The sequence below is a fragment of the Akebia trifoliata genome, chromosome 4 (assembly GCF_017979445.1).
Source record: "Akebia trifoliata isolate Shusen 1 chromosome 4, ASM1797944v1, whole genome shotgun sequence".
In the NCBI taxonomy this organism is placed as follows: Eukaryota; Viridiplantae; Streptophyta; class Magnoliopsida; order Ranunculales; family Lardizabalaceae; genus Akebia; species Akebia trifoliata.
In genome coordinates this window covers 22,536,310-22,552,009 of record NC_141378.1, presented here as the reverse complement: position 1 = coordinate 22,552,009, position 15,700 = coordinate 22,536,310, and the positions used below count along the sequence as shown (strand labels likewise).

The following is a 15,700-nucleotide window of genomic DNA, read 5'->3' as shown; positions in this document are numbered from 1 at the left end:
TTTTTAGGATTCCAATAGCTATTTGGTTGATTTTGGAGTGAGAAAGGAGAGTTCTCTCTTTTGAAAAATCTAAAAATGAAGAAGGGAGGAAATTGTAAGTTACAAAAGGTTAAATGAATAAGATAAAGTGAATGACATTTTTGTAAGAAAAAATACTAGTTAATGTAGTAAATAAAATATTTTTGAGTATTAAATCAAAAGGTGACCCATTTTTGTCAATCATGCTGGGGTGACACAAAGGTGACAAAATGATGTGGTGTACACACATTATCGTAGATGCTTTTCCGCGAGATATGAGTAAAAAGCATCTAGGGTTATGTGCGCCATCACATCCTTTTTGCCATCTTTGTATCTCCATTTATGTCATTCCAGCATTTTTCATTTTGTCATTGTCATAAACTTACGGATTTTTATTTTTATTTTTGATAAATGTACTTATTATTTTGCAGCTCGAAAATTAGGGGGCACGTAACAAGAAAAACATAGTCTAAGGTGTATTATATAATTTCTCGAAGTTCTGACTTCTGAGAGTCTTGACTCTGACCTTACTTAACTCAAGTCCTGACTCTTCTCCCGTTTCCGTTTCCCCTGCGATCTGAGAGAGAGAAAGACAGAGAGATCTAGAGAGAGAGAGAGAGGATGCATTCGTTTGGTTATCGTGCGAACGCGTTACTGACGTTCGCCGTGACGATACTTGCGGTAGTGTGCGCCATGGCTTCTCTCTCGGACAATCTCAATGTCCCCTCTCCCACAGCTCAAGTCAAGGTCTCTCTCTGTTCGATCTAGTTTGAAATTTGAAACTTGTTGTGTTGGATTATTGTAGATCTGATCAAATTTATTATATATTTGTGCTAGGTTCTCAACATCAACTGGTTTCAGAAGCGACCAAATGGAAACGAGGAGGTGATGATTCTCTCAATCCCCACATTCGTCAACAATTTTTTCTCCTTTTTTCCCTACAAATTTGTTGTACATATAATTATATCCAGTATTGATTAAGTCCTAGGGTTTGGATTTGAGTCTATTCGAAAATTTTCAATTTTTTTTTTTTTTTTTTGTATAAGATCAGAAATTGAGGGATACTTACCTTAATTTGTCCAATTTATGTTATGATCAAAGATCTATTATCCAAATAAACGAGTTGATTCACTCAATAGGGGAGTCTTCCTTCTCAAAATAACCTTTATTTTATCAAGACAATTCTAGTTTTGTTAGAGCTGACTACATCATCTATTTGGCTTTAAATTAAAAATTAAAAATAATAACCTAGTAGGAAGCAAAGTCCTAATTGAAAAAAGCAAGCAAGAAATTAAAGAGCAAATAACACTATAATGTATGGCATCCTAGCATCCTTGCCTTCTTTGCCGATGACTTGTCCTCAAGTCCAAAAATTTGGAGAAGTCATGGTATGTACTGCTCTCAACTTGTAGAGATAATCGGACTTGATGTGTCAACTATCTCATTAAGCAGTGATGGATTATCTTTATCAAAATACTAATCACCCTCCATTAGTAACAATTGTGGATGTTTTTATCCATGCCCGAGTTTGAAAATCTCGTTACAATTAAAACATAAGTCGTTTTTCCGGTGCTCCCTCTATTTTTGATGAGGTAAAACTATGAGCGGGAGGTAATCATGCAGAATGAGTCGAATTTGCAAGTGCGTGCTAGCTTAGTTGGCAAATTCTTTGGGTGATGATACTAGAGACCTGGGTTCAAATCTCACCAGCACTGAGTTACTGAACTCATTAAAAAAGGCTTACCGACAAAAAATGAGTCGAATTTTTTTTAGGGATTTTAGTAGATGAAGTGATTATAGTGGTAGTGTAAAGTAAGACTATCTGTTAGTTGTGCTATTGAATGATAACTCCTCTTCCTGAATTCGTGAGCAGGATGGTGACGGGAGATAAGAAAATATGGGGATTTTATGGAATTTCGTTGGGGATGATTTTGGAATTGGGTAAGGATTAAGGATTTGAGATTGGGTTTACGATTTGGTAAACCCAAAAGGTACATTTTTTTTTTCTCGCAATTACAACAATTTTAGTAGGATAGATGAAAAGGGATTGAAAAGATGAAAATGGTTAAAGATTTGGGATTTTTGGGTTTCAAGAATCAAGAATCAAGAAAATCAAGAATAAAGGATTAAAAGAAAATCAAGAAAAGATGATTCTTGATGGATTCAAGAAAATCAAGAAAAATAAAAGAATAAAAAAAAAATATTAGAAGAAAAAAGAGATATGGATAGAACCTTGGAATCACAACAAGAACGGTGGAGAACTCACTTCACTCTATCAAAGAAACTCATTCTTTCTTCATCAAAATTTTCGTTGTTTATTAATAAAAAAAAATCTTAATACAATCTATGTAAAGAAAATAAATCAAGAATCCTAATCAAACTAAAATACCATATAAATAATACTAATTTTCGTAGTTTTCTCACCTAATTTTTCAAACTCTAATAAACTTAACTACAAGACAAATTAAAGTTACTGAATTGCCCATAAATATCATAAACATCAAAATAAGCCCCAAAAACATGAAAATAAAATCTTAAAATAAAAATCTAAATAAAAACTAAAATCTAATCTTTAAGATTTGATGTCCCCATCACCAATTGCCGATGAGAAGCTAGTTGGTCGAAACAAACATATCTTATACGTAATTTCATCTTTGAAACTACTGACGGAACAATCCATATGTTGTTCTTTCGTTCAATCATGTTTCTGACATAACAAACATTCAAAACGTGTTTGATAATCACTTGGGGATGTGGTTTGTTATAGTTTCGAAAGGGAGTCATGGAAGTCTTCATAAATAGACAAACCAAAGTGTGCTATATCCACACCAACAAACCCATCCCCAATAGGGAGATGTTGTTTTCATACCAATCGAACCAGGGAGTTGCTTCACCTTCATGATAAAGGACACAAACTCAACTTTTTAGTCATCCAATGTATGATGATAGAGAAGAAATTGATCAACCCAAGAGATCCGATTGTGTGGGTTAGAACCATCAAATTTCAGAAATTCTATTTGAGAGTTCGAGGTTGCATAACCGACAAAGGAGGGCGTAGAGGAGCCCAAGAAGAAGAACCCTCGTCCAATGTTCCCATACGAAGTTCTCTCAATTCATTCATTACCAAGCGTTGGAACTTATTTTGATCCTTAGTCATTGCTGTAAAAAACTCCTCCAACTCTTTAAACTGGGTTAAATTATCAACCTTATGTTGTAAATCCTGAAAGAGTTCCTAGTCTTGGCTTGATTTTTCTCTATTTTTTTCACCCATAAGAGTGATACACTAATACTAGTTGTTAAGATCAAGGATCTATTAGGCAAATAAATTAGTTAACTTACTTAATAGGGGAGACGTTCTCCTTAAAATAAACGTTATTTTATCAAAATATTTCTTAGTCTTGTTAGGGTCGATTACATCATCTATAGATAACTTTAAATAAAAAGGAACCTGATAGGAAGCAACATCTTATAGAAAGCAAACTCCTAATTGTAAAAAGGAGGAAATAAACCTATGGGAAACAATTCCCTATAGAAAGCAAATTACACTTCTAGTATATGGCATCCTAACAATTTACTTCACGCAATTGTTTCAATATTTTCCAAGGTTTGGGGAATTGGGTATGGGGTTGGAAATATTTGTCTTGGATATATTAGGAGGAAAATGAGGATGAAAGGAGGACATGTGCAAACCATGTTTTTAAACTCAGCTGAGTCCGATTTGACTTGGGAGAGATGGAATGGAATCAGGAGGATTAAGGTGATTTTTCTCTGTGAATCGGGGATCACATAGACTTGTTTGATCCCCAATTTGAATCGGCCAATTTTTCTATAACTGGGCTGATTTTTTTTTATTTTTTATTTTTTGATAATTTTACCTAGTGGACTGGTTTGGATCTTTTTGCATGTAGTAAATATTTTTGATGAATTTAAATGTTTGTGATCAATATAAAAGGGGCTTTGTGATTGTAGTATCTATAAATCCAGTTTACAACTAAGAAACCATTATGTTGTATGTATGTGTGTGTATGTGTGTGTGTGTGTAGTTTATATCTAAAAACACATTTATGCGTGTGTTGTGTGTAAAGCTAAATGATTTGTATTAAGAGCGACGATCAAGGTGACCCTTGAAAAGAAACAACATAAACATGCTATGTGTGTAATTGATGTCGAATAGGCCTGAACTGGGTTTGACTCTGTCAATCTGATCCCAAAATCTGGTTCTTAAAAGTTAAAGCCATGACACAGATTGTTCTTTACCAAAACAGGGCCAGAAACAACTCATTTTGTTGTAAAATTTTCACTTTTTTTCCCATTTTGTGGCTTCAGTTACTTCACCTTGTCAAATATTACATTCGAGAACTTGAAATAAATGTTGTTTGCCTCTTTAGATTACGTGCTGCTAAAAAGGTTTCCTGCAGGCACGCATGTTTTGTTAATGTTATTTTGTTGATAATGTCCTGTTTTATTTGTTTTTGTTGTGTTATAAATTCTTATTCATTCCCTTTTCTTGTCTATCACACAGGTGAGCTTAACATTGGATATATCAGCAAACTTGCAGTCAATATTTACCTGGAACACGAAACAGGTAACCTATTTATGATATTTCATTTGCATTTTTTTCTCATTAAACTTTTTATTTTTATTTTTTATCTCTGCTGTGGTATCTTAACATGTTTAAGTGCATTTGTTCATATACTGTTTTTTCCTGACATATAATGTCTCTTCTAGTAGAGCAAGAGGATGGCACTTGTAGAGATCTGGTATTCCTATGGAATGATTATAAACACATTATTGATTAGTGTTGGAAACCCTATAATGATGAGTGTGAGGTTTATGCATTGAGGCATGGTGGGTAATCCTAGCCATAGTTAGCAATTCGGTGGACGGGAAAGAAACGGTACGAAAATAAATCGGATACTATTCGGAATAACGATGCATCGGTTCGTTTGAAAATTCGGCGAAAAAAACGCAGTACGGTAAAAATATGATATGATAAAATCATTCGAGAATGATTCGGATCCAACAATTTTTAAAACTTTCAAAAATTCGGATATATATAACATATGATATGACCTAACAATTATAATATACTAATCAAATTATTAATACTTAAATTAAAAATATCTAAAGTAAACAATTCACAATCACATTCATCCAATAAAATATATATTCGCAATTAAAGATTTAATTTTAATTCATCTAATAATCAATGTAAATGAAAAGTATGAAACATAATATACTAATTAATGTCAAAATCATCATGTCACATAACCTAATTAAATTCAAAAAGAAATTTCGTGTTGTTTCTAAAAAGTTATTAATGCGAAGTAGATGGACCAAATAGTTCGTCAAAAAGAATATCTTCACGACTAGGTGTAATTTCATCTTCTTTTTCAAGCTCTTCACGACCATCATCAACGTATTCTGGAAGCTCCCCAAGTTGTTCAAGATTAATTATTTTTGTATCACGTTTTTCAAGATCACCACAATTAGTCTTCATCTTTGAATTCATCCTTATGTAAATCAAATCTTCTAGCATAGAAGGTGTCAATCTATTTCTCCTCTTCGTTTGTGCAGCTTCAAATGCACTCCAATTTCGCTCACATGATGAAGAACTACATGGTTGACTTAAGATACGAATTGCAACCTTTTGAACTATAGGAATTGGTCCACCATTTTGTAACCACCATATACCTATATGTAAGTTAAAAAAAAAAATGAAAAATACATTATTTTCTATTTGTAATTAATAAATAACTTGAAAATAAATGCAATACTTACGAGGGTGAATTGTTTCCATCTGATCTCTTGCTAGAGTAGTAAAAATATCTGAACTTTGAGTATTGTACTCTGTTATTTGTGTACCAAATGCCCTACGCTCATCACTTGTGTCAAACATTTTCTCAACAACAAAAAGTAACCCTTTTCTAACTTCCGGACTATCATATCTAATTTTTCCACTTGACATTAACAACGGATTCAGAAATGCAGCAACCGCATGAACATTATGAATAATATTTGTATCTCTTCTTGAATTAAATAATTCCCACAGTTTTATGTATCTTGATTGATTATTATCACATCGATGCTTTAATGACTCCTTTGCTCTTTCCATCGCTTCATACAGGTATCCCGTAGTTGATCCTTCACCATCAACCAAACGAAGTACTCTAATTATAGGCTCTAGTGCTGAAATCACTTCACTTCCATCGCTCCAAAATGTAGTTCCTTGAATTGTATTTGTTATTTTCTTTGCCATCTCAGAAGTAGAATATTTCATGTTTCTCCACTCAGGTGATGCAATCATTTGGCGCAACTCATCTTCAACTTCTAAAATCGATTGAAGCATTAGAAAATGATATGCAAATCTAGTCTTACAAGGCCTTTTTAACTCTCTTTCTCATCAATGCCAAGACTGTAGTATATTTGTACATGTAATCCACTATTTCTTTTGCATCATCAAAAATCCTTTGTACCCAATCAACTTCCTTATATATATCTTTAAGAAGCAATTGTACTCCATGTGCAGCACATCGTGTTTTATAAATATGTGGATACAATTCCATAACCATTTGACCAGCACTTTCATAGTTAGATGCATTATCCGTGATAATTTGCACAACGTTCTTCGCTCCAATCTCTTCTATGATATTACAAAATAAGTCTCTAAGATACATACCCGTCTTTCTCTCACTTGACTCTTCAAATGATTTTAAAAAGATAGCCCCTTTTGGAGAGTATGCAATCATGTTTATAAAAGATCGTCCTTTCAAATCAGTCCAGCCATCAGACATAAGTGTGCACCCTGATCCCATTCGAACCCAATAATCTTTAATTTCTGAAACATATTGCTCAACTTCTACCTTGGCATTGTGCACTAATTTTGTACGTAAAGTTGAATATGATGGCACTGAATAACCAACACCATAATTTGAAAGAGCCCTGCAGAATTCAATAAATGATGCATCTTGAATAATATTAAATGAAATATTATTCATAAAGAATGCTTGAGCAAGTGCCCTATCTACAAATTCTTTATCTTTCTTGTGACACATTGCTGGTACTGTTGTTTGATGTAAACCCGATGTCGAATCTTGTTCCACAGATTGTGATGAAAATGATGTTGTCTTTCTTTTTTTGTTAAAATCGCCACTCTCTCTAATAGCCAAAAGAGCTGCAGCTTGAACGTCATCTGGTACAGAAGGACAACATGCAATATCCCGCCCTGGTTGTTGAGATAAATGAGACTTCACTCTTGCCACTCCCCCGGGATAATCCTTATTACAAAATTTGCAAATGAAACGTCCTTTTAAATCTTCCGCATATTCCCAAAATTTATCCTTTCTTCTCACCATTTTTTTCTACAATAGTAATACATAATATTAATGGAAGAACCACCTTTATGTTAAAAGTGAGCAACAAACTACCCTTCTAAAAAATTATAAAATAATATAAGTCATTTAAATAATTTCATCCATTAAACATTTCTTTAAACAAGCAATAGGGATTGAGAAGAGAAAATAATATTTATAAAAATCAGACTCCTAGAATGTAACCTTTTAATATTCTTCATCTACAAATTTTGTTTCAAATAAAAAATATGGGTTTTCAATTCTCAAAAGACAAAATAATATTTTTCTTATTAATTAAATATTTGTAATCTCTACTCTCCATCATTAATACATGCACAAAGACAAAGACAAAGAGAACCAATTCTAAAAGAAAAAAAATACTATTTTCTTACATTAAGAAAAAAAATACTATTTTTTTACATTAAAAAAAATACACTAGTTGACACTTAATATTTTTTTCTCATTATTATTTTATTGTATTTTTAATTTTCATTATCAAATTATTGTTTTTAAAAGATTTTTAACTAATTTTTTATTTGAGAAAAAGTGTCCAATAAATTAAAAGTTGTGTCCAATAAATTAATTTTTTATTTGGGAAAAATGCAAGAAAAACAATTTTATCAAATAAATTAATTTTTTATTTGTAAAAAATATAAGAAAAGCAAACATAAGTCTGTGTTAAATAAATAAATTTTTTATTTTAAAAAAAGTATTAGAAAAGTAATCATGATGTTGTCTTATTCACAAGTGTACTCTATATTTTTTAAATTATATTTTTTCAAACAATGTGTACTGACTACTCATTAATGAGGTTAAGTTCTCACCACAAAAGTTTGTTTCTGCAAACAATATTTAATTGATTCGTACTTCTCATTAAATTTGTTTTTAAAATTTTTTTTTTATATGTTGTCGTATTCTCACTCTCTCTACCTAACCCCTTGAAACCCTCTTTTACCACTTTCCTCTGTTTATGTCTTATCCCCCTGACGCATTCATAAACCGCCATTAATACACGCACACGAACACGAACATCATACTCACCACGAAGAAGAGATAGAGAGGAGGAAGACGCACGATGATCAGTTGACTTTGAGAGAGAGAGAGAGAGATTTGAGAGCTTCGCGAGATGCGAGCCAGAGGGTTTCGACGAGAGAGAGACCCCGACTCGAACATACAAACCACGTTAACACACACACCACGAAACAATAGATCTCCAGAGAGAGAGTTGAGGAGAGAGAGAACTACCAAAACCACCCGTTAACACACACAACGAAACAATAGACTTCACAGAGAAGAGAGAGGATGGCGAGGACGAGGAGAGACTCGTCCGAGACCGGAGGAGAGAGAGAGAGGAAATTACCTATGAGTATGCGTGGAGCTAACAGAAGAAATTTCACCGAACGACGAACGACGGACAGCGGACGATCAACGAGTAAACTCCACGGTGGGGGCGATTTTCAAGTTAGGGTTTTTTTCTTTCTTTCTTTTCTTAAGTCTTGAAGAGAGAAGTTGAGAACAAGGAAAGAGAAAGACCAAAAGATTGCGTATTTTAGTATAACGGACGAACAAGTCGCGTTGTAGTCGTTGGGATTCAAAGATCCGCGAATTAATCCGAATCTTTGAATCCAACGGCAATTCTAATCGGGAAGATCAATATACGCCTGATTCGCGTCTGCTTCGCGAATCAATCGCGAATTTGCTAACTATGATCCTAGCATAGACGCTTAAGCCTTGACTCTTCAAGCAGCACATACATGATCTAACATGATGTCGATTTACTTATCACTTCACTCACTTTTATTTTAGTATTTTATATTGATCTGGCGTTCTTCATTTCTTGTCATTTTTAAAGTCTTGCGCTTGCCGAAGATCTCTGCTCTATCTAATGACATCATGAAGCTCATAATTCCACTACTAGTTTCCTTATTTATATGACGTTTTTCCTTTAGTTTCCTTAAGAACCTCTTTCACTTTATTTTAAGACATTGAGCTACTTCATTTCCAATCATTGTAGCCGTTAAGCTCCAAATTTCTTACCTCCTTAATTTAGTTATGTAAGACAACATTAGTTTCCTTTTAAATTCCACCACTTTAATCTTTGGTATAAACTAGAAAATTCTTTATTTTTAATTTTTCTTTTTTTTTTTGTGGGGGAGACTTCCAAGAACTCAGCCCACCTCTATATCTTGCCACCAGTTACTTGTTTCTCTGTCTTCTTCTCTGTTGCCTCAAATTCTGTTTAGTTAGTGAGACTATTTCACATTAATTCTTCAGTCAAAAAGCAATGAATCAAATATATAAGCTACAATGCTTTATAGATTTCCTTAATTCTATCCTTTTAGAAACCTTCATGCTTTCCCTGTCTTTTCCTTATAATTGTAAACATTGTAAACCACTAGCCTATGTTGCATAGTTAGATTCTCCTCTTGAATAACCTTATGGGTTTTTGCATATTCATCTATCGATTCTCCTTGGTATAAAATAATCTGTCAGCCTTTTGTTGGTTCTACTTTTGAAAATTACTAAATGTGTATTCCTCTTTTTGGAAAATGTGTTTACTATCGTATGGTCATATGCCATCTAACAAGTACATTAGAGATCATGGGCCTTTTTCCAATGGGCCATTGAGTAAGGAGGGTCTATTTTAGTGATTAAGAATAGTATTTCTACTTATTTTTATGTTATATTAGTCCATGTTCATATTATAGATGTTTGAGGGAAATTTTGTAACTTTTTCATTCCTTTCTAGTGAATTTCCAATATACTAAAAATTCAAGGGAAATAAAGTCATGGGATTGGTACATAGATGGTATTTTTTATTTGTTATATTTAAGTTGGTTTTGTTTTAAGTTTTGATTAGGGTTTTAAGTCTTATATAAATAATTGTAAAACATTTTTCTCGATTTTTATTATTATTAGAAATTGAATAAAACTAACATGTTTTTCCAAAGATTGGATGTGTGATATGAAGTCATGGCTTTTCTTGGTGTGATTCCAAAATAATTAATCATTTATCTTCATTTTTGATGTAGGACATTTACAATTCTAAGTAGTTTCCTAATTCTATTTGAATTTGTTTCTATTTTCTAGATCTATTAGGATTTCTATTTTCTAGTTACTTTAGGAGTACTATTACTTGTTAGTTTCTATTTTTGCTTAAATTCGTTTTTACTCTTTAGGTTATAATTAAAAGTGCTTAGAATGTCCTAATTGAGTTATAATAGATTTAGATAGTCATTATTATATTATAGATAAATTAGGAAAGTAACTTTTTTACTATTTTATAATGTTTCCAAGTTGTTATTATAGAGTTATGTATATAAGGAGCTCCAAAGAAGAAATTCAATAATGCAATTCAAACATATCAATTAATTTATGTTTTCCTCTCTTAATAATTATTTTCTAGCTCTTTACCTCATTTGCTTCCAAGCTATTGTTTGTTTAGCTGTTGAATCTATTGATTCACCTACTTCCACTACGTCAATTTTTTCCCTCTTCTTGATCTTTTTCTCTTATCCTTTTTTCTTTCTTTCTTGATTTCTTCGTCAGTGTAACTTGCTATCCATAAATTTATTGCCACTATTTTCTTGGCTAAATCCCAGTTTCCCATTAATCTACAACACACAGGGCTTACCGATCTAAACATCTACCCCATGACCTTAACCCTCTATACCCCTGTTAATCCATCAAGAAACCTATGATTCCATCAAGAAGTCCCACCTTCCCACTTTCCTACCTTCCTGCCCCACCAAATAATACCTCGTACCAACACTTTTAATCTTATTTCTACATATCCATATTTGCAAAACTTTGCATTTAGCCTTTCAGTATATAGCCAGTGGGGGATTGTTGAAACCTCCACCATAGCCAATAAAACCCTTTGAGCCTAAAACATTTTTTTGAAGCTCTTGATTGGGTATAAGAAAATGTTCACAGGTATTAGATTGAGACCCTAAGTTAGTTTGGAAGTCCTATCTTCTTTAGGATCCCTCATTTAATATTTGAAAATAGTCTTTTAGGATTGTAAAGTAGCGTAGGAATCATTTTTAATTACTTATTCAATTTTCTTTAATAATCTTTGACAGAATTAGTTTATGTTATGGATTTTATTGTTCTTGATAATTATTCTTGATCTCAAAATAACCACCTTAGGTTTAGTTTGGATCGTTTTGCATCACCGTCCTAAGTTCAAATCACATTTTCCACTTCATTCCTCTGATATTCTAGATTTTCCTTTCATACAAACCCTTTTGAGTCTTCCTGTTAAATATCTTCTCCCCATATGAAATTATTTGAATGAGCCCATCCATGTTTTCCCTTAACTACACACGTTTCCTTCTAATCCAATTTGGGTTCTGAAGCACTAGTTATGAATATCATAGTCTTTTTTAAATACACATGTATTATATTGCTTTCATATTCTCATCTTCTTCTGTCGGTTTTTTTTTAAAACTAAGTTTTGTTGAACTCAGCCAGTTCTTACAAGCGGTGTCTCTTCTCTTCATTTTCCTGTAACTTAAACTAGAGTTTGTATGTGCCTATCGGCACAAGCCTCCTCTTTGGGGTTAAGGGGGTATATAAAGAAAGACGATAAGTTGGAGGGGAACTATTGGAAAGAAGGGGAGAATAGGAAAGACAATAAAATTGGAAGGGTATTATTGGAAAAGGGAGAGAAGAGTAAATGCAATATGTAAAGCTAAAGGGGTATTCTTGAAAAGGGGGAGAAGAGAAAATGGAATAACATTGAAAGTTATATTCGAGATGTATGTGAGATTGAATCTGAACCCCTCTTTGTGTGGAGGTAAACATTAGGAAGGAAACCGTTGTGTAGATGTAATCTCTCTAATAGCATTTTAGCCTTGCCATTTTTTTCTCATCTCCTTCTAACAAATATTATATTACTCATATTTCTACTGTTGAACTTAATTATTTCTTATCAGCAGTGACTATTCCCTTCATTTTCCTGTAACTTAAATGTGAGAGCTAAATATTTTCATCAAACACAAAAACAGATCTCTCCAATAGCATTTTGGTCTTCTTGCCATTTTTTTTTCTCATCACTTTCTAACAAATATTATATTACCTATATTTCCATTGTTGGTTTTGTAGTTAATTCAGAACTTACTGTTTCTAATTCACTCTAATATTGCAGGTTTTCGTCTTTATAGCAGCAGAGTATGAAACCCCACAGAACTCTCTTAATCAGGTAAGCTTCTGTACATCTGATCCATTATGTAATAATGCTGTTAATTCCCTGTTTTATAAGTTCAATGCTGTTAATTCTTTTTCACCACTGGATCTTTTTATAATGTTCCTAATGGTTTTTTGCTTTTCGTAGTTTTTTTCCCGGTAGTTAGTACTTCTTATTTATTGTTTCCACATTTGTGATGAACACTCTTATCTTGTCATCCTTGGGTGCCAGGATCATATGTGATAATGCAAAAATAGTTCTAAAATTATGATGAACTTAATACTTTATAAGGTAGCGGCTGGCATGTGGGATTGATTGCTGCCATGTAGCAAAATTAATAAGGAATAAAGGGGGGCGGGATGCATTACATTCGGTCCCCATGAGTAATTACCCAGAGAGTCAAGCTTGACCTGAAAAGTTTCATCAAACATGGCTAACTTCTGATGCTATCAATGAGTTGTTCATGGGCCTGCTTGTACGTAATGCAAGGTTGTGTCTTCCTACCAAAATTTCGCACTTAAAAGGGCACATAACATGATGTTCTTGATGAGTTTGGAGAAAAGGTTAATGGTATATGTTTATGTTTTAAAAGGGACGGTGTAGTCAAGGCATGGCGGACTGAAGGCGCCTTAATACATGTGAGGCGAGGCAATTTAAGTGAGATGCTCCAAGGCATGCGGCTTGACTACACCTCAGACAAGGTGCAAGGCACACCAGGCGTGCACCTCACTAAAAATGAATCAATTTATTTAATTAATACACTAATTTCAGATTTGATTGTATACTTTTTACATACAAACTAAATTTATTTGGAAAGTTCAATTTTTTACCATTAAAAATTTTTGAATTTTACATTTGGTGATTTTTACGTAGTCCAAGCCCATTAGGACGTAGTTGACTTAGGCCCGATAAGGGTATCCGGCTAATCTAAGGTTGAGACCACCTTTTTAGGGTCTGGTTAGTGCTCAACCAAGCCTGACCATAGTTGTTATGCCGCAGTAGCAACAATTCATATTGTTAGCCTACTTTTACTTCTATTTCTGCTTTTACTACTTTTTCTTCCCTTCTTTTTATTCTCCTTATTCCTCTCTACTTTTCCTTTACCATTGATTATTCTTTTTCTAAAAGTGTTGAATACTTTAACATGTTTGCGAGAACTCTCATTTATACATATTATAATTGTAAAATATCTAGTACCCACAGTTTACTATTTAATTTTTTTATTTTTATAATTTTATTGTGTCTTTCTTTACTCAGGTCTTGTGCCTTGCACCCTTACCTACACTGAGAAAGAATTTGATAAGTTTCCTAATAGGGTTAGAGGGTTCTTGATAGATTTTTGATCTCTCACAAATAAACAAAAAAAAGTTATTGAAACGATGGATTGAAGAACAAGATAGAGGATAAGAAGCAGATTAAAGAAAAAAATTTATAGATTTGCCTTGGAATTACCCCCAATAATTTTCATGGCATCATCACGTGGAATGCACCAACATCCGAACATTAAAAAAAACTGTCTTAACTTTTTTATTCTACTCATAACTCTGAGAAATCAATTCTAATAGCATATATAGTAGAGACTCAAAACCCTACTCTAACATGATTTGAACATCAACTCTTTTGACTTTGAGAAGCCAATTCTGTGTAGAACTGATACCTTATCGGTATTTTGGCCATAACTCTCTCAAAACTCATCAGAATTGCAAAATATTTGACATGACCTAAATAGATTAGGCCATGAACTTTGATGTTCCCATCACAATTGAATAAATTTAATATTTCTATGGTAAAGGGTGTAGATGTGTCTAACACATGTATATGACATGGTGTCAAGGAAGGCAAATTTGTGGAAAATGGAGTGCCAACTCCTGTATCTTTGTAATTGTAGTGATTGTTGACAATGTAAAATCTCTCCATTATCGTTTTAGGACTTGAGCATCATTTTTTCTTAACACATAATGCGGATGGACTAATTAAATATCTGAAGTAAACTAGTGGGTGCAACATTCATTTTCATATATTCAAAATTTTCTTAAGTAGTTTACATAGTATGTGGGGTGTACCGAGTTTGATGCACATTTTTTAGACTACAACTTATGCGCATTATCAGTTTAGCGGCAATATGTCAATGTGAAGGCAGACTGGAACAAGTGGAAGTATGTTGATTTACACTTTACATCAGTGAGTTGGTGAGTTATGAGTAGTATTTCAGTTGCTTTCCAATTGTATGACGGATATTCTGAGTGTGCCAATGTCTGCCGACCTTAAATGTTTGCTACAATGTCTTATTCAAGAAATTGTGATGGCCACGTGGATGATGATTCTATGAGAAGAAATCCCATTTTGTGCCAATGGCAGTGCAACAAAGGATCTTTCGAAAATTGCAACCACGATAATAACATCGAGTCATAGTTCTTAGCTTTAACCATTTACTACTGAGACCAAGCAAGTCTAGTTTTAAACATGTGAGGTTGTCTATCTGGCATGTATATCTCATTGTTGCTTGTTCAATTGAAGGGGGAAGAAAATTATCTGTAACGGTTTAACTGGATTTTGATTTTACATTTGAACAGATTTCACTCTGGGATAAAATCATACCATCTAAAGAGGAAGCAAAGTTTTCGATTCGCACAACAAACAAGTACAGTTTAACTGATCAGGTTCGCCACCTTAGCTTCTTTTTCTTTTCCACAACTCACCATCTAAAGAGGTGGTCTCAGCCTTCTCCTTTAGATCACCGTCGTCATGTTTTTCGCTGTGCAGGGAAGCAATTTGAGGGGAAAAGATTTCAACTTGACAATGCACTGGCATGTTATGCCCAAGACTGGCAAGATGTTTGCTGACAAGATAGTTATGACTGGTTACCGCCTTCCAGAGCAGTACAGATAACAAGGTTGCTTCGACTTTTTTTCCTTCTTGATATAGAAGTTTAGCTAGAACCCTAAAGGGGAAATGAGAGATGGAGATCTTCATTTGGCCTCCTGAATTTTATTGTTGATTTGTTGGATGGATTGCGCTCGGTTGTTAATGTCTCTCTTCATAGTTGGGGGATGGGAAAAAAAAAGATTAAAGACACAAGTTGACATTTAGCATAATTTAGAGTAATCTAAGTAAATTATATATGTTGTTGAAAAATATA

At 33.3% G+C, this 15,700-nt stretch overlaps 2 protein-coding genes across 2 annotated transcripts; one reads left to right on the top strand and one right to left on the bottom strand.

The window, feature by feature from the left end:
- Positions 1-538: 538 nt before the first annotated feature.
- On the top strand, positions 539-15,683 carry LOC147404506 (signal peptidase complex subunit 3B-like). Its single transcript, XM_086440512.1, has 6 exons — positions 539-765; positions 856-903; positions 4,541-4,603; positions 12,523-12,576; positions 15,135-15,221; positions 15,325-15,683. The coding sequence occupies exons 1-6, from the start codon at positions 640-642 to the stop codon at positions 15,448-15,450; spliced, it is 504 nt and encodes a 167-aa protein (XP_086296638.1). The 5' UTR covers positions 539-639; the 3' UTR covers positions 15,451-15,683.
- On the bottom strand, positions 5,180-6,412 carry LOC147404507 (uncharacterized). Its single transcript, XM_086440511.1, has 2 exons — positions 5,800-6,412; positions 5,180-5,712 (listed from the first exon to the last, which is right to left on the bottom strand). The coding sequence occupies exons 1-2, from the start codon at positions 6,365-6,367 to the stop codon at positions 5,336-5,338; spliced, it is 945 nt and encodes a 314-aa protein (XP_086296637.1). The 5' UTR covers positions 6,368-6,412; the 3' UTR covers positions 5,180-5,335.
- Positions 15,684-15,700: the final 17 nt, after the last annotated feature.